Below are 20,819 nucleotides of genomic sequence, written 5' to 3'. Positions count from 1 at the left end.
CATTCATCGTCTATGGCTGCAGGGCTCCTGGGAAGCCTGATTTCATGGGGCCATAGGCACAGTTAACAACTTTTGTTTTGCTCAGAGGGAACTGGCTACTAGTTGTGGAACAAGGTTCCTGTATCCAGCACCAGGTAAGAGATGACAAGGGAAATGCCAAGGATAGGCTGTTCCTGTTGCACTGTTATGCATCATAACTCCATTAAGAGACAATGCACCATATGCATCCTCCAGGCTTATGAGATGACTCTTCCAACCACGGGGACAGTTTGCCAACAAAATGCAAACAAAGGCCATGCTCCTTACAAACCACAAGACACATATGGCCCAATCTACACATAAATGCAGGCCAGGGGTCCAGAAGGGTACCCACAAGCTTTAAATTGAGCACCTAAAAAGCAGAACTTCTTGCAGCTCAGCACACTGCATGTATCATTGATTAGAGCTGGCATGATGACAACATCCAGTGACCGAAGCGAGGATTAGTGTTTTCTTACTTGACCACGTGAAAGTTCAAGGCCAATGATGTAGAAAATGTCTTCAAGGTCTCTATCTTGCAGGTAGCCGCACTGGTTTTGATCAAAGTATATGAATGACAACAGAAGATGACGCTGCATGGTTCGTTGTTGCTGGGCACGGCTTTCCTTGCGAGGCCGTTTTTCTGCAGAATAAGACATACGCCCGTCAACAACTCATCTGCCCATTTAACATATTTGTCCCAAGAAAAGCAGATCATTACAATGAATATGCCAAGTAACTAATACCCTTCAAATGCACATTTGTCAAAGAAAATTCCAGACAAGAAGTTAACAGCTTCTGCATAGCATGTCAAACAAAAACCTGTTTACTGCTGAAAAGTAACACAAAATGATGCATGTCTTACCTTTGTTTTCTTCAGAGTCACCCTCTCCATCTGATGGTTCTGAAGCAGCATCACTCTCATCCTGGTCATCAGTTTTTTTCTCATCCTCCTGAAAAACACAAACAAAACCAAGTGATGAGTGTTTCATCAAGCTCCTCTCTGCTTTGCATACAGTTAACCTAGAGCAAAATTGGGACAGCTTTGTACTTTATTTTCATAGCCACAGTTGTCATAGCTGTTTGTTTTAAGCACCCTCTTTCCAGAGTACCTCTGGCTTCCAAAAGTGCTCACGTGCCAAAAGGTAGTACCAGTAGAGAAGGATCACGCCACTCGATGTTTAAGCAATAGCTGAACATAGTTAATATATGCAATGACTATGCAAATAAAGATGCAGGGAAACAGTCAAAGAAAGAGTCCCATCACTGCACTGTGAGCTCAATGAACCTTCTTGCCTTTCACTTTGTGAGAATTGCACTTCATGAAAGACGCAAGCACGCGGCCACTGCTACCTCCCGTGGGGTCTCTGTGAGCAGAATGCAGGAGGTTGCCCTGCTCGCCTTCATCCAAAGGGGAGCTCTTCTGAGAACCAATCGCCCTTCCTTCCGTTCTTCGGGTTTCAACCTCACGTCCCCATTTGTTCACTCCAAGTGACATTTGGAGCATGGTTTTGGCAAGAGGTCGTGAGCGGGAAATGAATGGGGAGTCCGCCACCTACTCAGGCAGCAGCAGGATGTATAGCGTTTTCCTTCTGGTCCCCTGGCATTTGCCAAGGAACCAAGAACGCGGGTGGTGAAACACACGCGCCTTGTATGTATGCTCGACTCCATGTCCGAACGGAGCTCTGTCGCCCACCTGTGTGGTGTGGTTGCTCCAGGGTCGGGAGAGACCGATATGACTGGTTTTCCATCACCGCCGGCCATTGCCGGTTGTGATACACGATGGGCTATCAACATGCGACATGTGCAGTCGACGTGCTCCACGCATTTCCTATCCTCCTTCGTGCTGTGTCATGCAATTTAACCCTTTGGTTCGTTGTGTGGCCTGCAATCGCCCTTATTTGCGCTGCCAAGAATTTGCAGGCCTTGCTTTGCACAAGTGGCTTTGCGGGCCCACTTCCTGGTGTCCTGGTGCAGTGTTCTGTAATGCAGCTTACTAAATACTTATGCTCTTAACAGCATCTTCCTTCCTTTGGAGCGAGAGTACAGGTTGCACGGTAGACGTTCTGTCCCTTCAGCTTGCTCTTGCTTGAACCCGTATTATGTGGGATAAGCACATCTGCAACTTCACTGGTATTCCACAACTCGCAGACAGACATTTCTTACATCACCACTAAAAGCATTAACAATCCATTCATGGCACCTTGAAGCAAAAAATATGAAGAAATGAACGCGATTCAGATGGATCTGACTACACCAATTGCTCTTCAAAACAATGCAAAATAAGAAACTTGCCCATGCTTGACTACATTTCCACTGCGGTAGCTCACGAAAAAGAAAAGCAGAACTAAGTGGACAGACTGTTCTCGGAGACTAGGCCATCCATTCGTCATCCCAGCTGCCAAATTCAGGTTTTCACTGGGCTATTTCAAGAATCTCTTGCTACACCAGTCATACCAGACACAGCCTGCCTTCCTTCGGAAGCTCTGTAGTGTCCGAATTAGCAAGCATGTGGCGCCACAGACTTACATGGGCATTAGTCGGGAACGAGCCAGCAGTTCAAATTATCGAGATTTCTGAATTAACTGGGGTCGAATTAATGAGCTCTTGTTGCAGTTTGTTCACAGCTACCCAACAGCACATAAATGAAACATGGCCCCAAAAAGAGACTAAGCAGAGTACGTTCATCATATACCTTGCGGTCCCGACGTTCCCGACGGTCTGACTTGCGATCATCTCGACGGTCTCCCTTCTTGTCTGACTCCTTTGGAGTGTCTTTTTTCTTTTCCTGTGCGTATTTATATGTATTAAAGCAAAATGAGACAAAAATAAAAGATTAGAACTTGGCCAAAATGATGTACACAAAGGTTACATAACATCTGTTCGCTAAACTGGCACGATAGTTGTACCAGCTACTCTTCTGCCACACAGATTAGGCAAAGGTGTCTACACCCATCAAGTTCCCGACAGACACACACACAAAAAAACACTGTGGCAGATTGTGGCTCACAGCATGCCACATGCAAGGCCAAGTGCAATTAATAGTGCTCTTTCCAGGTTACAAAGCCTGCAAGCAGAAACTTGTCTGCGCGTGTGTATGAGAAGGTATGCGTGCATGCACACTTATTCTGTTTATGTTTATTTTTTAAACCCAGGTTCTTTGTTGTAGAAGCCTGCTGGCCACCTGCTGCCATGACATGCCAGTTGATGTGTTGACCTGACTTTTTCACATTGTATCTATGGCAAACCATTGAATTTACACGAATATAATGCGAAGGAAAGTGGAGATCTCACGAAAATGGAAGATTTTCAATGTGATCTTAACCTGTTCTAGCCCAGGACTGTAACTGGCTTGAAAAAAATTAAATAACATAATATCGAAAACAAAGTGAGACACCACAGAAAAATATGGAAGCAATGAATATGTCAATATTATTTGAGACGCTACATTTCAGAGATGCATGCGACACCATCACGCGCAGCAAGTCTCTGACGCGTTTATGCACGCAGCCGTGGCGGTAACAGTGCCTGAAGCTTTGTGTTTCATGCTGCCCTGTCTTGCACCCCTTTGCAATTCTATCCCTTTCAGCACCTTCCTGTCCATGTTCACAGCCACCCTCCCCTTAACCCTTGCACGCAACATGGCCTCAAGATTATAAAAGTTGCCTTCTCCTAGCAGCTCGAGAGTCTGGTGGTGAAGGTTGCTGTAGCTACCTTGAAAAGCAGGAGCAAAAAATTGACAGATGCTCGGATGGTCTGACAAGATGAGCTGTGTAAGCAGAATGCTCTTTTAGGATGGTGCTTTTCCGATTTGTTTTTTTCCCTTATGCCGCATTGCACTGCCTGACAGTAGCGCCAATTAATTTCACTTTACTTTGGCTCGCTTTTACGCATTACATTCGCTGCATTTACACTTCACTTTACTTTGGCTGGCTTTATGTGTTGCTGTTTTTTTTATGCTTGCATATTTGTTGCATTATACACATTTAGCCTTACTTGGTGTGCCATGTTGGATTAGCCAATGATATATGTTCGCTAACGTGACTTTCCCTCACTCGACTGGGGGCATTGGTGCAGCCGCCTCTTCGCATTTGCCATTGCGAGTTTTCTCTCTTGCCTCTTGTTAAGGGGAGGGGGGTTCTCATGCTCGACTCGCTGCACGCGCCAAGGCTTCACGAGGCGACAGCACAGGCATGCCCGCCAGCATTTTCACCTAATGGCACTAAGACTACTTACACTGTAATAAGAAACTGCCTTATATTAGTGTAAATACGGTAAACAGAGGACCTTGAGCTACTCCTCTTGTTGGAGAATTAAGTTTAACAGAGTTTGCCTTGAAGGGAGTCCACTGCACCAGGAACTGAAAAATCAACTGAACAATTCTTGCGGTTCTTTATAATTTATAATACAAATAACATCTGTACACCTTTGGTCACAATCTTGTATACAAAATGAATACACTGCAATTCTAAAATGTGCTCCACATCACAGTTTCAAAGCCCCAGAAAATCACTCAGATACCTCTTTTAGCTCAGGAGCTTCCAAAAGAGCCCGGTAGATGTTGAAGCCAAAGTCCCGAATCAACATTTCATTGAAGAGTTCCGCAAACAGTGAAACCTTAAAAGAAACAGAACACAATGCATAAAAAAACACCCTCCTAGTGCATTTACAGTGACATAAATAATCACACCTCATGAATGTGCATCTCAAGCTAGCCCATTCTTAAATATTATCCTCCACTCAGCCGAATTGAACCACACAAAAAAACCAAGTTGCAACTCAATCTATCAGTACAAGGGACACTAAGGACAAACAGAAGTTGGCCTCTATTGGTAGATTGCTGCACTGTGATGACAACATGGCTACTTTCACTGAAAATGAAGTCTTTACAAGCTTTTGAAATAAAATACAGGTATCACTTCAAAAATGGCTACTTTCACTGAAAATGGAGCTTTACGAGCTTGAAAAGGCCAAGAAATGAACTACAGGTATCACCAGCAAACTGCGATGATGCAAAGACCCTTTTTTAATGCAGATATCCAAGGCTAGGAGACACCTCCAATAAAACTTCAGCTTAGTTGGTTGACTTTAGTGCTTGCTTTCAACTGAGTGAAAAAGATGAAAGAAAGAACACATGCACTTGTCTGTGTGGTACACTTTCTTTCCTTTGTCTTTGTCTTCTTCGCGAAATCAAAACCAAGCACTGAAACAGGCTAAACTGCCATTCACTTTCAAACAGTGACCATGTAGTCATTTCCAGTCACGATGGTTTCCAACACAGAATAGAATTCGTTTAGACATATGTTAGGAGGGTGGCACTGAACACCAATAATGATGCCACACTTTATTGTATAGAAAGAGATTAAACTATATTTCCAGCACAGAACAGATTTGCATAGCAGCACTTTGAGAAAAACACAACTTAATGATAAAGATTTCTCCCGGCAATATGGACATCACACTGCAACACAGATACCTGACCCCGTCCAAGCCATTTTTAAATTTGGGAAATAGTATGTCACTAATGAAGGGTAGTCCATCTACAAAGCAGCAAAGTTATTACAGGTCATGGGCACGATCAGCCATGCATGACATACCAGGTGTTTCAACCAACACTTTAGTACCCCTGTCACATGGCAGTCCTCAAAAGCCTTTCTAGCAAAGGTGCCTCGTTTCACCAAAGGAGCAACAGCGCTGCTACATGGAGCAGCTTAAAGTTGCACTGAAGAGGAATCTGAACTCGTCTTTTTGCCGCGGGAACTTGACCCACACATTCCGAGCATTCTTAGAAACTTCGAATTATTGCCCTGTGCGGCCGATTTGCTCAATTTAAATCAGATTAAACATCCCAGCTCCCACCTTTTTTTGAACTCGCTGCTGAAGGTAGGAGGAGTCAACTAACACGTGGAGTGCCTTTCAGCAGTTAAGTGGTAGCTTCATTTTCGCTTTTATTTTGTTTTTTAGGTTTCCGTGAATAAATGGATCTAGTTGGAGGCTACATAGCTGCAAATTAGGCCCACGAAAATAAAAATATGCGTGGACTCTGCTTTCGCTGATCACTACGTATCACTCCGCCAATGGCAGAGCGGCAAGCCGCCACGGGACTGATTGAAAGGTTGTTTGACTCCTCCCACCGTCTGCGGAGAATTAAAAAAAAAGGTGCGAGATGGGACGTTTAATCAGATTAAAATTAGGAAAATCGGCTGCACAAGGTAATAATTCGAAGTTTATAAGAATGCTCAGAACGTGTAGATAGAGTTCCAGCGGTAAAAATACAAGTTCATATTCCTCTTCAGTGCACCTTTAAAGGTGCATAGTTGGTGGACTTTAGCACCCCAAGCGTTGCATAGAGAGATAGAAGTACAGCTAAACCTCAATGTAATGAACCTGAATGCAATGAAATTCTTGATGCAACAAAGTCTTCCAGTTTTTGTAACTTCACATCAATATGACATGATGTATTTTTTACTTCAGTATAATGAACTAGATTTTGCCCTACTTTCATTGTAATGAAATTACACTGCTGGCTTGAAACGGACCTGAGGAAATTGTACAGCAGGTGCGAGTGATTGAGTGAAGGAGTACGCGATAGCGGACACTGCCAGGCTTTCAGATATGGGGTGCATGGTCAGATTGAATACTGGCAAGCGTGCCGCCAGTCACGTAGTAAAAAAATGCTAAACAAGGAACACTGTAAAAAAACCACTGCTCTCAGTACTTCTGGACAGTGTGGTAGAGCTTGGGACATGGGTCCAGGCCCAAATCTTTGTCACATACATTGAATGTAACACGGGTGTCTTTTCTTTTACTGTCGGAATTCGGAATCAGAAGAACCACTGCCATCATTCCGCATTCCAAGCGCAAGGAGGGAGCACTTTCAGTGCCCAGACAAAGCAAAACTGAAAACTTCTGAAGGAAACATGAAAGAGAAAGATGACAGCGGAAGATGGAAGCGAAATGCAACAACCTCACTTGCCACTGATAGCAGCAAGCGAGGCCGTGGAGAGGCAGGGGCACATGCTTCCGAAACTTCATACACTGCATAGCGGACACAGTGCAAGAATGAAAAAAAAAAAAAAACCTTCTGCAAAGTTACAGCACATTAGAGAACACTTTAACTGAGAATTGCAACCGTCTGCACTTTGAGAAAACTACTACTTTCAGATGATGCGCGCAAAACCAGTGCCAAATGACCAAGCCCCTCGCACGGTCACTCCATCACCATCAACTGGCAAACTCAGCTCTAGATGACAATATCAGCTTCTAAAAAGATAAGACAGATGGCGACACCACCCCAAGTACGCCAGCTTTGTGTCCCAGCATGCATTTTGAACGCAAGGGCTAGCAGGAAATGCGAAAACATACCAGTGTGTCAATGACATTGCAAGGGTTAAACAAAATAATACTAGCTAGCTTAACTCACCTCAAAGGAATGCTCCTTGTTGTCTTCTTGACGGTAGTCCAGCAGAAGGGACAAAGACATGACTGAGCAGTCGAAACGGCCTCCCTTGGCGGTACGTGATGGGTATACTAGAATGCTTGGCTCACTGGGCAGATCTTCAAGCCGCAGCGGGGTGCCCACTTTTTCTGGAACTGTTGCTTTGGCCGATGCCTCATCCTTCACTCCTTCTATAGTTTCTTTCTTAACCACATCCACTGAATCAGCTATCTTCTCTCCCATCTGCACACACACACACAAGAAAAAGTCTGCTATAAAACGTACACCTTTAACCAGAATGCCAAACATGGCTTCAAAAAACACAGGAGATAATCGCCTCAACAAAATAGTTTCCATACAAAAAGCTTTCTATTGAGCACTTGCTTCGACAGATACAATAATACACAGATACAAAGAATTTCAAGACAATACAAACCGATATTAGCTATTCAAAAACATTGCTACAAAGAAACCCTAGCAACTAACAGCAATATGTACAGGTGCGGCCAGAATAATACGGAGCACGCAAAAGGCGGCCAAGCTAGCAGAAACTGCATCTAAGCGCCACCTATCAGCACAACAAAGACACCCCTGGCTATCCGCGCACAGCGAGAGTGCCTGCCGCCGAGCCCCCCTATTTGCTGCAACCCTGCCGTTATCACTGCAAAGCGGTGGCCGCGCGGACTGAAGGGCCGAGATAACACGTAATGCCCGTTTACAGCGCGCGCCGCTCCTCGATGCGAGAAACGGGGCAACGAAGCGCATGGCGCTGTCAGCAGAGTATCGGTCGATCATAGAGCAAGGGATTGCATGCTATATGCTGTGATGCTGATAGGCCTGCGGAAAAAGTGAGTCCGTGCTACCGCCGCCATCTCGCCGCGTCCAAATTAAGATAGTTCCTGTCACCACTGCAAGGCAGCGCGCATAAGCACGTTTCCACTGCTCCGTGACCCTTCCCGTGCTCCGTATCATTCTGGCCGTGCCTATACACTCAATGAGAGGACCTACCTACCTTTCCATCCAATACATTCATACAGTTGCTTATCTAGAATAAGAAGACTGTGCACTTATTTGACATAACTTGCTTGATTTGAAGTGGCTAATAATTTGAACATTCATTCAGATCCCAATGAAGTTGTATGAACTTTAATGGGTGAAAAAAGCCCCCACTAGTAACAAGACTGTCATTGACCCGACATCCTGATATTGAAAGCTGATTCTCTCACTGCTGCAAGCTTAAAGACTACACTTGGGCAAAAACATACAAAAGTTTAAACAAGGCATACATCAGCATCTTTCTCCTCTTCTTGCCGGTCAGCATCGTCCTCATCCTTGATTTCATCATTGACATCTTCCTTGACCTCGTCCAGCACTGCCTCTTCAACAGGCTCCTCACCATCCTCGTCCTCTTCAACCTCCTCAGCTTCCTCCTCTTCCTGGTCTTCCTCGTTGCCTTCAGCCATTTCTGCCTCTGCCTTGAGAGCCTTGCTCAGCCGTGCCACTAACTGTGACTTTAGGCCCTTGGTGGACAAGCCACGTGCCTCCAGCTCCACACGCAGCTCACCTACCTGCAACACATACTTGCTACACTACATCCTTGAATACAATGCACAGACTCGAGACACTGGGCAATCTCTCTCTACACCCGAACTAAACATGTTTGTTATTTAATGCGCACACGCCAACAACTGCACTGCAGCTGCGTAATGCAGGGATTAAGTAAGAAGAAACAGTTTGTTTGCAAACACAATTATCAAATAAGTGGCAGATGCACCTGAGAATTTTTTTCCATAAATAAATCCTTTAGAACCCCCACGAGAAGCCGCTTTCATTACACGCAACCTGACATAACCCGATATAACCCCCCTGCACGCTTTTTTACACGCACGCGAAAAAATTGTTGCTTGGTTTGGTTAGTTTAAAGTCTCAAAGCGACTCAGGTTATGAAGGGTGCTGTAGTGGAGGGCTCCGAATAATTTCAACCAGCTGGAGCAATTCAGTCTGCATCTGCATTGTCTTAAGCGCGGTAGGAACTTTGCAGCACATCCTGTCCATTGACTGCAATGGCAAAATAGACGAATGCTCTACCTTGTCGTTCTCAGATGCTTCGCCTCCTTACACCCATTGACTGCAGAGAAGCCGCAGAGGCGGGTGACTATCACAGCATTTTTTTTTCATTCCGAGTTCTCCAGACCCGGCCCACTAGTAAGTGCATCGGTGTAGTTCTCAGACTGTTCGCCCCTTTGTTCTTAGCCATAGCAAAGTCATTACTGCATTTCTCCTCTATGTTGCGCCCCCGTAGGAATGACCGGCTTGTAAGTTAGAGCACAGTTTATTTTATTTTTTTTATGTTTCAACCCTTCGCACCTAGGCACTGCAGAGAAGCCTCCACGGCAGTTGACTGCCGTTGCATTCCAGCTCTTTATGTCACATGCCTCCAGGTTCGACCCACCTGTATGTTTGCACATGTGTGGCTGAATAGTAAACACATTATATGAACCAGGATTTATTACCAAGATTTTACTGTATGTATTACTTTGCTAATGTAGACTTAAGACAAAAAAACACAAAGTGCATGAACTGTTTAGAGTAGAGATTTAAAAGCAAAGCCAACACAGCTTACTACTGTGACTTACCTTCATGGCTTTAGGGTCCAAATCAGCAAAATGAGTCGGTTCCTTTATGCCGGTCTCCTCTGCAACACTCTCTTCTTCCTGTATTTTGTTCAGACAGCAGCATTTGAAATGGAGCAAAAGGCAAGTATCAATTAGCCACTATAAATAAAAAGCACACTCTGTCAAGCTGTGTAAACACACAGGCAGACTACTTGAAACCCGTCAGCCACTTATATCAACGTACTAGCAGGTGGTTCAACATCTGATCCTACTTCGCTGCTTGTAGGCATTTGCAAAACGCTCTTGATCAAGCTTACTTCTTAACATTATGACACTAAAAAGAAAAAAGCTTGAGGCTCTGCCACATTTTAAGAAAGCTAATAAGCTCAGAAAACACGACAACATGCAACTCCCGTCAAGACAGTTGACTAAAATGAGTGATAACAAGGCCACAGGTCACAGTTCTGCAGCTATGTAAAGAATTTTTAAGCAAAAAGTTAAATGTTTGAAATGTTTTGCCTTACAGTTTACCATGCTGTTAGGATATATCACCAAATTATGAATAAAATATTTGTCTCAGACGTTCGATACTAGAAAGGAATGCCTGGTTAGAAATAAGTTGATTACCAGCTCTCTATATCTCAGGTTCACAGGTAAAATTTTACCTCTGCAAAACCAGTAAGACACCATAAAAAATTACTATATAAAATCTTGTACACGAGTAAAATACTGAAGACATCCTGAATTTCCTAACTGAGTCAATTGGCCTGTTCGCTGGGGACTCTTTACTGAAACCAGCACTTGCTAACAACAGCTTTCAATGATATAAAGGCGAAGAATAGGCATTCGTTACCTCCTGCACCCTAGACCTGAGAAGTTTGCAAGCGTCTGCAGGTATTTCACCCTCCCTAATATGCATGTAGGCTGAACATCAGTTAGCTCAAATGCACTAATGACAGCACAAGGAACTACATTAGCTGAAAACACAATGTGTTCTGCAATACATGATTAAAAGACTACACTTACTAAAAAATTTCATTACCAGTTTCTATAACTTTATCACAGGCATACTGCTTATGCTTATAGACAGTATAATACTGATAATAAACAAAGCTGAAAAGTAGTTAAAGCACACGTGCATTTTAAATTAATCAGACAAGCAATATGACGCACCAAAAGATGAAAATTAAGTCCAGAATTTTAAACGTCATTGTTTGGTGTGCAACTAATCCCCCCATATATATTTTCAGGACTTTGCCAAAATTGTTACACATATTTTTGAACTTTGTCTCACAAAAAGTTTTCATATTTGACTCAACACTAACAGAGGCCTCATTGTGTGCTTGTTACACTTTAAAGGTATGCTCAACCATTGCGCAGTTCGGCGCCTATAAGTTCAAATAACAATTGACTATCTAGAGAGAACACTTAGTCATTGGGTACAATTACAACCCCTCGTTATGTGATTTCCTCTCCCCCGCTTCCCCCTCCCCCATGATGCCCCTTTTTTCCAATGTAGATCTTGCGATGAACGTTGGCATCTGAAAACAAGGGATGGCTTCCAATGCCACCTTTTTTGACGTCTAAAAAAAAAACAAGAAAAGAAAAGAAAAACAGGTGACGCCGCCATATAAGAACTGGCATAAATATGTTGAACAGTATCTCCAAGCGAGAACCTGTACTAAAACACGATGAGAGAGAAAGAGAGAGGGCAAACGACAAAAAGTGCAAGCTGTTTTCCCAAGCAAATGAAGTCGGTCGTTCCTTTCGATGTGGCTGGAGCAGCAGTGGCACGTCCTGGGCGATTCATGGCTCGAGCAGTGGAGGCCCAACAGACGACTAATGCAGTTACAAAATATAAAAAAAAAGAACAGCCTGGGGCACCCCAATGGCTATGCTGTGCCAACAAGAGAGTGAGCGATCGGGGAAGAGAGGCGTGGTAGAAGCAAGGAAGAGGGCCGAGTGCCTTGGAAGGAGCCGCTGTGTCGCCTGCCGTTGCCGAGTCGTCAGCCGCTGTGTCGTCTGCGTTGCGCAGGCGCAGCTCCAGGTCGGCCCACTCCTGTCGGGTGGGCATGCAGCGCCACACGTCGGGGAAGAACAGCACCACTTTTTCCAGGGTGGCCGTTGGAACCTTGGCGCCGTTGGGGGAGGGGTTCTCCCTACGGTAGCAGATCTCGGCGAAGCGATACCTGCGGGCCAAACAGGGGCCGCCGTCAACCCTACCCGCCCCAACCCACCCCCCCACCCTCCCCACTGCCAGCCGAGGGTGCACCTTCCCACCAAGCCCGACCTGCTGGATGTCGTCGCACTGCCCCACTACCACCCCCACGCAGCTGCGGGGCCAGGGCAAAGGCCCAGGCCTTCGGGTGGCGGTGGCTGCACTGTGGGACCAGAGGGCAGCGAGCGTAGCGAGCATTCGGGGGCTAACCATCCCTGACACCACACCCTACCAGAGTGCCACTTACTGTAAGCAACAAATGATGCCACTGGCTTACTGCATATGAAGTCTTTACAGGCCCGAATCGGGGAAAAACAAAAATGCTACAAAAAGCATTGGCCCTGCCGCACATGGGAAAAAAAAAAGGTCACAAAACGTACGCTAGTGTTTTCCACTGCAGAGGAAATAGTTTCATTTAATCAGAGATATATATATAAAAAAAAAGCACCAGCCACCTGTCCACTGCTGAATGGTGTCATTTCTAGCTTACTATCCGACATACATTGCACCAGGAAATGTACTGCACTGTGTCAGGCTATATTATTCCACTACCACTATTTTTTTTTAAATCTTCCCAATTCTGCAAAAACTGTCATTAAACAACCAAAATGCCAGACAAGAGCAGATAAAATACAAAGCCAAAACTATGATTACAAATTTAAAGTAGATAGTATCAGAAAACACTTTTTTTTTTTTCTACTTGAAAAGAATGCCTACCCTTATATACCTATGCCATTTTTTGGTGAAAGGAAACCAGAAAAACTGCTATGAAACAGGCTTTCTGAAGCATGATGTCATTACGACACTTTGCTTGCAGGAGGTTAAGTTTGGGGGCAACAGCATGCTGTGCAGTGGAGGAAGGGTGCAGTTAAAAGGCATTGTACACAAGGGAAACAAGGTTGCATTCTGGCCTGGTAGCAGCCACACAAGGTGCCCCTTTTTGCTAAGTGTTTTTGCACATCTGCTAAGGCAGACATGCTTTTCCCCTAGATGTCTCTTCTTTCACTAACGTTTTGTTGATCTTCGAAACATACTTATCACTACTTATAACACATGAAGAACCACTCCCCCGAGGTTTCTTGAAAGCAAGTGTGCCTAAGTTACATAATTATGCATCTCATGCACGCTACAATGGTGCCCTATATACGAGCAAGAGAAAAAAAGCCAAGACATCTGCCTTGTACACGTGCAGATTACAGGCTGTCTTATAAATAATTGGTTACTGCAATCCTATAAAAATACATAAAACATACAATTTAGGAAAACATGAACTTACTTAAATGTCCTTGTCATATGAGCAATTTGGATTTTCACCAAACTCAACCTGTATTTAATTCCTGAAGTGTGATCGAAGCTAGACACCAATACACAGACCTCCCACCCAACCAGGCATTGCTAGATGCATCCAAAGCAGTAAGCTGTGTGACTAACATTTCTGCTGATGAAACTACGGTCTGAAATGAGCATGAGTGGCCTGCTCATTTGCAACTGAAAAACACGCACAATGCCAAGGCTACAAACTTATCTCTATTAAGTTAAATGTTAATGTGAGACATTATTTGTTAAATGAACTTTTGAATCTTAATTTTTCAGATTATTTTCTTACTTTAGTTTGACGCCTACTTGCTCACTAAGCTCAACAGCATTGACAGCAGCATCCAATCACGCTCAGGAATCTAAATCTCAGTTCAAAAAACCCAAGTGTGCTGAGTAAGAACAAAGCAGAGTGCGGTCTAAAATTACCATGGATTATGCTCAATCTGCTTTGAGTTCAATCTGCAGTCATTCAAGCACTTCATGTAGAGCTTACCTCCACTTTCTTTGTAATCGGAAAGGATGCTTTTGATTTATCCAGTGTCAAAGGGGTGTTTTGTGAATAACCATCTTAGACAGCCATTTTGTAGCACTTTTAGCCTTGAAAGGCAAACTAAGTTGGGAGTTACTTTGCTGCAGAAAGCTGGTATGATGTACCTCTACAAACAGCACAACGCGGCCTTGGCATGTCTAAGAGGCATGTGTTAGCAGCCCTGCAGTGCAAAGCAGGACAAGGAGTCCCCTTCCTTTTGCCAGCGGCCACAGATAAAATACAATAAATTACTTTCACCACAAATTTTGTGGCTGAGTCATGGGATTATAGTTTGGTTCCTTGGTCCTACTGACCACTTAAATGAAAAACTTAATAAGGCATGCATTTCTTTCTTTATCTTTTTTTTATCTTTTGTTTGAATCTTGATACTAGAGTGGATTTTATTTATTGCTCTACGTTGTACACTAAGCTTCATAGGTCACTATAAGACCTTGCATGAAAGCTCAAGAGTACAAACTTGCCACTAAAAACTGCTACACTTTTTGCCTTTTTCCCTAGGTCTGAAGCGAGAGTAGTGGCTGTACCACCTCCCACCTCTTCAATACCCTCCGAATGAAAGCATCCGCATCCACTTCCCAGTCTGCCACATTTATTCGCCAGCAGGCAAATGGAGTTTTCAGTAACGACACGCTGCACCAACAACGGATAACACCATAAATTCCAAAGGAAGTCTCCGAAACTAGAAATGAATATGGGGAAGTGGTGAAGGAACACTCCTTGACAAACTGAACGCTATTTGATTTGGCAGCACAAACACCTCCAAGCATAGATGATGAAAAACACAAATGCACTGATCTTGTGTTCAAGACTGTTCATGATGCCAAAACAAATAGCATGATTCACTGTCCCCCTCAGACAACGCTTGTTTATTTCTGAACTTACACACTACACTACAGAACTAGGTGAGGACACATACTAATGTTGATACAAAAACAGCAGCACTGAAAAAAAAAGGCCCACTGCAAAATAGGCAAGGCTTGACAAGATGTGTGCCAGGTTACTTTATGTGCGACGCATTTGCATTTGTAAACATAATTAAGAGAAACATGAGGAAAAAAAAAAGTCATGAAAACTTCCTGGTCGCTTGCCTTCACTCAATGTGAAGCAACAGCAATAGCTGTACTGTACCCCAGGAACTTCGCTCAATGTGGTCCTGACAGCATCGGCTCTCAGGACCACACTAGATCACAGAACTACAGGTAGCACATCAATGACATAGCAGATCGAGAAGCCATTTTTCTTGCAATACAGAATTATCTAATTGTTCTGCGAGCTGCATATGCCACATCAGCTTTCGAACAACGTGTAACACCAATCAGCACTCGTCTCGCGCCAAGTTCAAGAACTCCCCCGCCTTACACACCCATAAAACATTAAGCTCCCCACTGTAGCAACATACCATAGAACACTACAAACATCACGTGACACATAGTACACATGATGCATTGGTCCCCGTCAAAGTGAACCATCACCCCTGCGCACCAGTTTCACAAATGACTGTGTAATGGATGCGGCCGTGTAGTCTGGTCTGACAGGCAATTTGAACAGCATTCTCACATATTCAGTAAAACAGTGTTAACTACAATAGGGTTTTCTGTTGTGAAGTTTATATATAAATATAGTTCACAAACCCAAAAATAACGACAATTAGGCATAACAGTCACTGAGACGAATGGAGCAAAATGTTTACAATACAATTTCCCCATGACTAGAGAAAGTGGGAAGTGTACCGAAATTCAGGTTATCTGAACCCTGCATCCTTGCTTGCTATTTCATCCTTATTTACTTCGACCAATTATGACAAAAAATTATCTGACGCCCATCCCACCCATTCATCTCAAGTTCTGGACTAGACATTTTAGACTGCATTTTTTTCATAAATCTCACAATGTTACCCATATACAACATCATTAAGGCATACTCGCTTAAGTGGCAGTTCTGCTTAGGACATAGTCACATGAAATCCCCAACTCAGCTTCCATTACATCTCATGCACTGCACCTCTCAATGTAGTGGCTTACTTCAAACATCTCGGTAAGAGTGTGCCTTATCATCTCATACGAGGCTGAAGAGGTCTCTCATAGAGCAGCCATGAACCTCACTGCGCATCGCAAGGAAGCTCCACCAGTGCTTTGAATGCACAGATTATAGCAGCAAGTCGATACTGACAACAGTGCACCTGCCGACACGCCTAGAGAAAGACTCTCTTCTGCCATAGCTGGGGGGCACCCGCGCACCCCCGCAACCTCATGCACCGGTGCTCAAGCACTCCCAGTCCAAGCCGTGGTGTGGCTGTGCCCACTGCCATAGTTATCGCTTGTAGTAGTTGTCACATGACCCACAGGACAGTGCAGGACAGGTGTGACTGCACGGCTGCGATTCAGCCCCATCTCACTGTGCTGTCACGTTATGGCCACTGTTATGGACTGTGTGCTGCACAAGTGACATCCCTAACCAGCATGTCTTGCAGTGGGGTGAAGCTCCCCACTGGTGACGATCCTGTGAAGGGCTCTTCACGGAAGATTTACAGCGGGTGTTTATTGACGGACAGTACACTTGACATTTTTCCAGCGTGGTCCGATAGTGACTTTGCCTCTATCACTGGCGAAACGTCCAATGCAAGTGAGCCCGACAGAAAAGCTGAAGACAACCCGGGCCCTAACTGTTAGCAAAACTGCGTGCGTGCCAGACATCCTTCACCTGTTTGCCAAAATATGGGGCTTAATAGAGCAGACGGGACCTAGTTTAAAGGGTCAGTCTACTCACCGAGATGAGTGTATAAATAATGGCATATTCTGGTAGTTGGCACCCTATAACATCAATAACGAGGGGTCTGCGCCCGGTTTAGGCAGGAATTTATATTTTATTTCGGCGTTAAAAGTCGCGTAAAAAAGCATGGTGGCGACCCCAAACGTTCATTTTGTTCAAGAAAGTGGTAGTCTTTTTTTGTAGAAGCATAAGTGAATATACTACATACCATTTGTGTGCCCCAATGTCAGAGAAACACACGTTTTGTTCTAGTAAACTGTAGAAGGCGTACCGCTCGCCTTTTTCTGTAAATCACATGAATATTTATAGTTACACGTACGCAAAACGCAGGCACATTCCCACTTTTAGTTCAGCCTATGCTAGCAGAGATGCAAAGATAAACTCAGCCTATAGTGGCGCCATCTGGTCGTCAGGACGGGAACCATTGCTGTAAACAAACCGACTCTCCACTTAAGCCTAGGAGCGGCAGAATCGTCACTCTAATTATTAAAATAAAGCAAATTTATCTCTTATGTGTTTTCTTATAGGCGAGATGAGACGAAGCGAAAGACAGGCGCCCCATTTATGGCCAGTGAACGCACTGAAAAAGGCAGCAACAACGAGAATTCAGTCCGAAGCGAGGGTCCGGCTTCGACGGGCACCGCCATGTTTGTCGCCGCGCGGCGGAAATACAGCTGGTTGCCAGATGAGACTACCATCTCATACAGATGTGTTCCCACATTAATAAATTCTATTTTAAAATGTTCTACCGCACTCCTTGGCACCACAGCTGGCTAAACGGTAATTTGAGTAAAGAGCTATCGGTTGCCGCAAAGAAAATATGGTCGATAAAATTCAGTAGACTGACCCTTTAAACACCGCCGGGGCTGCACTATTAGCTGCGAGGCTGCCTCGGCAGCAGAAATAAAGAACGGACTTCTTTAGTCCTATGTGAATAAAAGCTTCCACATCCGCCTTCCTTCATGGAATTCCACAGGTATCTTTTATCAGGTGAGTGGACAGGCTTAAGCTGTTTTCAATTAAGGCATGCTGCCACTTTGCATGTAGTACTTTTTCTGCAATCGTGCGAGGTACGCCTTAACCAGGTTTCACCGTACATAGTTGGTGCTCGAGGTAAGTCACAGAATAGCAAGAGCGTGCAGTGTTATGGCTGATGACACTTTTTGCTCTCACACGATCATTAATTTATTCCTCAGAGGTCATTTTTCTTCAATGCCTTCACCTCATCCACAACAGCTTGAACACAGCAAGACAAGCACCATTTCGGGTGACAAAGTAGAGAACAGATGCATGAAAACCAGATTCTGCCTATCTCTAATTACTCGTTGGACTCCGCCAAAAGGTGCTTTCTTCTTGCTGCTTAAATATCCCTCTTTGTGAAAGCAGTCTGACAGGGCGACTCTGGTAATAAGGTCGCATGACAACAAAATGGGATGCAAGAGACTGCATGCTACTGTCCACTGTGACAGGTAACGTTTGCCCCCTTGCAGCTCCCCAACAGCTCATGAGTTCGCATTACTCACCACTGCATGGGAAAGCGTTTGGTATACTGAACCATACGCAACACAGCCAGACCAAAACCTTGATTCCTCTAAATATTCTGCCTTTCGATTATTATTTTAGGTTAGTTATCCACACTTGCAGCAGGATAACGCATATAGAAATGAATTCTGGCTTCCCTTCAACTTCATTACTACGAGGTTTAACTGTAATTCGATGTGCCAGCAGTTCAAAAAGTGAATTCAGTACTTAGAACACAGTACATTAAAAATTGACTCAAAGCACTAGTCAATGCAAGCGATGTGGAATATAAATTAGGATTACAACCAAATTCAGTGAAGAGCTTGGCTAGATGTGGCTACTTTGATTTTAGGAATATTCAAATGAACTATTTCATGTACTATGAGATCCATGGTGCTCCTACATTAAAGCAAGTGCAATAATAATAATAATAAATAATAATAATAATAATAAACAAACAAACAAAGTGCAATAAAGCAACTCTTGGATTAAATGTTCAATACGGCAGGGCAACTTAGCAAAGACCAAACTGCACAAAAAGGAGCCGTGATTCAACGTCTGGAGCAGTGAGTGCCCTACCATGAGTGCAGCTTAAAAACAACTTCACTTTGCAAGTGCTCGTCAATGTAGAAACATGCCACTCTTGCACCTCTTGATGTCTGACTTCCCAACGCAACCAGTATACAATAATGTACCTTAGCTGGCACGCATTTACAATTTCTGTCACAAGGGGGGCACCAGTGGCACACCATAAATGCCACACACCAGTTAAGGCAGCAACAGCATTTTATCCCCTAGAGCTGAACGCATGTAAATTCAGGAGCATGTCACGGTCACTGTCCCAACACCATACCTGTCTCAAGCTGGACGAACCCTCCCATACCTCTAGGCAGTGAATCAAACACCTTCCAATCCTTTGGTAGTACTCATAGTCTCTATGAGGTAATTCGTGTCCCTTGCTAGCTGGAATATTATTTACCAGCACAATAATTACCCCTTGAGTCAGCGTGTGCTTCCTTTCTTATTATGGGTACACCCCACAGCAGTTTACACCGAATTACGCTTTTACTACATTACCACAGGGCGGGGTGGCCACTAGTGTGAGCTAGCCACATCATGGAGGACACAACGGCATCCAATATTTTCATGCCCACAGACCATGACTGCAACAATCAACAACTGCTTGCGTATCAAGCAATGCAAGTGCTTTGCGTACCAAGCAATGAAAAAAGAAGAAAGGACTATACAGTTCTTAATATCACTGTAAACATTTCGTGCACGCTAGCTACAATAAAGGGAAATTAGCTTCCTGCAGTCCATGCAGCAGCAGGATGGCGGAGAGAAGTACAACAACCCCATAGAAAGCACCATTCTAATTATTCTAAGGTGGAATGATCACCCCACCCACCCCTCAAAGAATAGAAACTGTCAAGAACTTCGCAAAATGGCAGAACGTCTCCAAAATTATATGGGTCTCTGCAGCCCCTTTTATGGAGATTAGGTGCACAACCATCTTTAACAGCGGCAAGTGACAAGTGTACAGTTTTGACGGAACTGGAAGAACGGAAGAATCCCACAGATGGAAGCAAGGGAAATGTGCATCGACCCCGAAATGGAGCACCGCCTTGGCTATCTGAGGAGCCTTCAGGTTTCCAGGAACCAAGTTCGGGAACCTCTGATCAAAATTTTGCTCTAATAACTAATAATAATGCTGCACTTTATTTATTTATTTTTTTGCACTAGAGAAAAACAGCACCTAATGACTGCAAATAGCACTAAACCAGTATGGGCAAGAGAGAGCACACAGCAACGTGAGCACTCATGTTGCTGAGTGCTTTCTCATGTCCCATACCGATTCTGTGCTGTTTAGCAGCTATGAACAGTCAATTCTCTCAACAAGCTTCAATTTTGTACTGAATAATCATGACTGAACAGTCAGAAAAAACTAACACAAGCACTCATTACAAGACGGCATGATTTGAAGTAAACCTCAACCCAAGGGTATGTGTTTTAGACTAAAATACTTAGGGTACACTGGCAATGAAGTACACTTGTAAGTTTGGAGAGGCGAAATTCCACAAGCCTGCATGGAGCAGCAGTGCTCAGTGTAGCCCTATTCCTTCTCTCTTTTCACTTAGGCAAAACAAACAGCTGTGAAGGTCAGGTCAGAGTGGCACACTACCCAATTTTGCCTCACAAACCACACCACGATAAACGTGGCAGATGAGGGATTCGAAAGTCAGCATATGTATTCCCATGCCATCTTCTCACAGGCATCAGCTCAATTTCATCTTGATTGAAACAAATGTGATGAACAAAGCATGTGGAAGGTAAAAAGAGAGGAGGGAGTAAAAGATGGGAGGGTGGGCACCA

At 44.1% G+C, this 20,819-nt stretch overlaps 1 protein-coding gene across 2 annotated transcripts in view; it reads right to left on the bottom strand.

Annotated features, from left to right (window-relative positions):
* LOC149352297 (cell division cycle and apoptosis regulator protein 1-like) overlaps positions 1-20,819 on the bottom strand; it is a 106,196-nt gene that overhangs the window by 25,037 nt on the left and 60,340 nt on the right. For both annotated transcript variants that reach the window (XM_089581470.1, XM_089581471.1), the window contains 8 exons: positions 12,038-12,260; positions 10,093-10,170; positions 8,743-9,024; positions 7,442-7,699; positions 4,540-4,635; positions 2,714-2,806; positions 884-971; positions 498-661 (listed from right to left, as the gene is read on the bottom strand). In XM_089581470.1, coding sequence (XP_089437596.1) covers positions 498-661; positions 884-971; positions 2,714-2,806; positions 4,540-4,635; positions 7,442-7,699; positions 8,743-9,024; positions 10,093-10,170; positions 12,038-12,260 — 1,282 coding nt within the window. The remainder of the gene's footprint in view (positions 1-497; positions 662-883; positions 972-2,713; positions 2,807-4,539; positions 4,636-7,441; positions 7,700-8,742; positions 9,025-10,092; positions 10,171-12,037; positions 12,261-20,819) is intronic.

Source organism: Amblyomma mixtum, chromosome 3, assembly GCF_055824585.1.
Source record: "Amblyomma mixtum isolate Tamu chromosome 3, ASM5582458v1, whole genome shotgun sequence".
Taxonomy (NCBI): domain Eukaryota; kingdom Metazoa; phylum Arthropoda; class Arachnida; order Ixodida; family Ixodidae; genus Amblyomma; species Amblyomma mixtum.
Note: the sequence above shows the minus strand (reverse complement) of the source record. Positions and strands in the feature narration are given on the sequence as shown.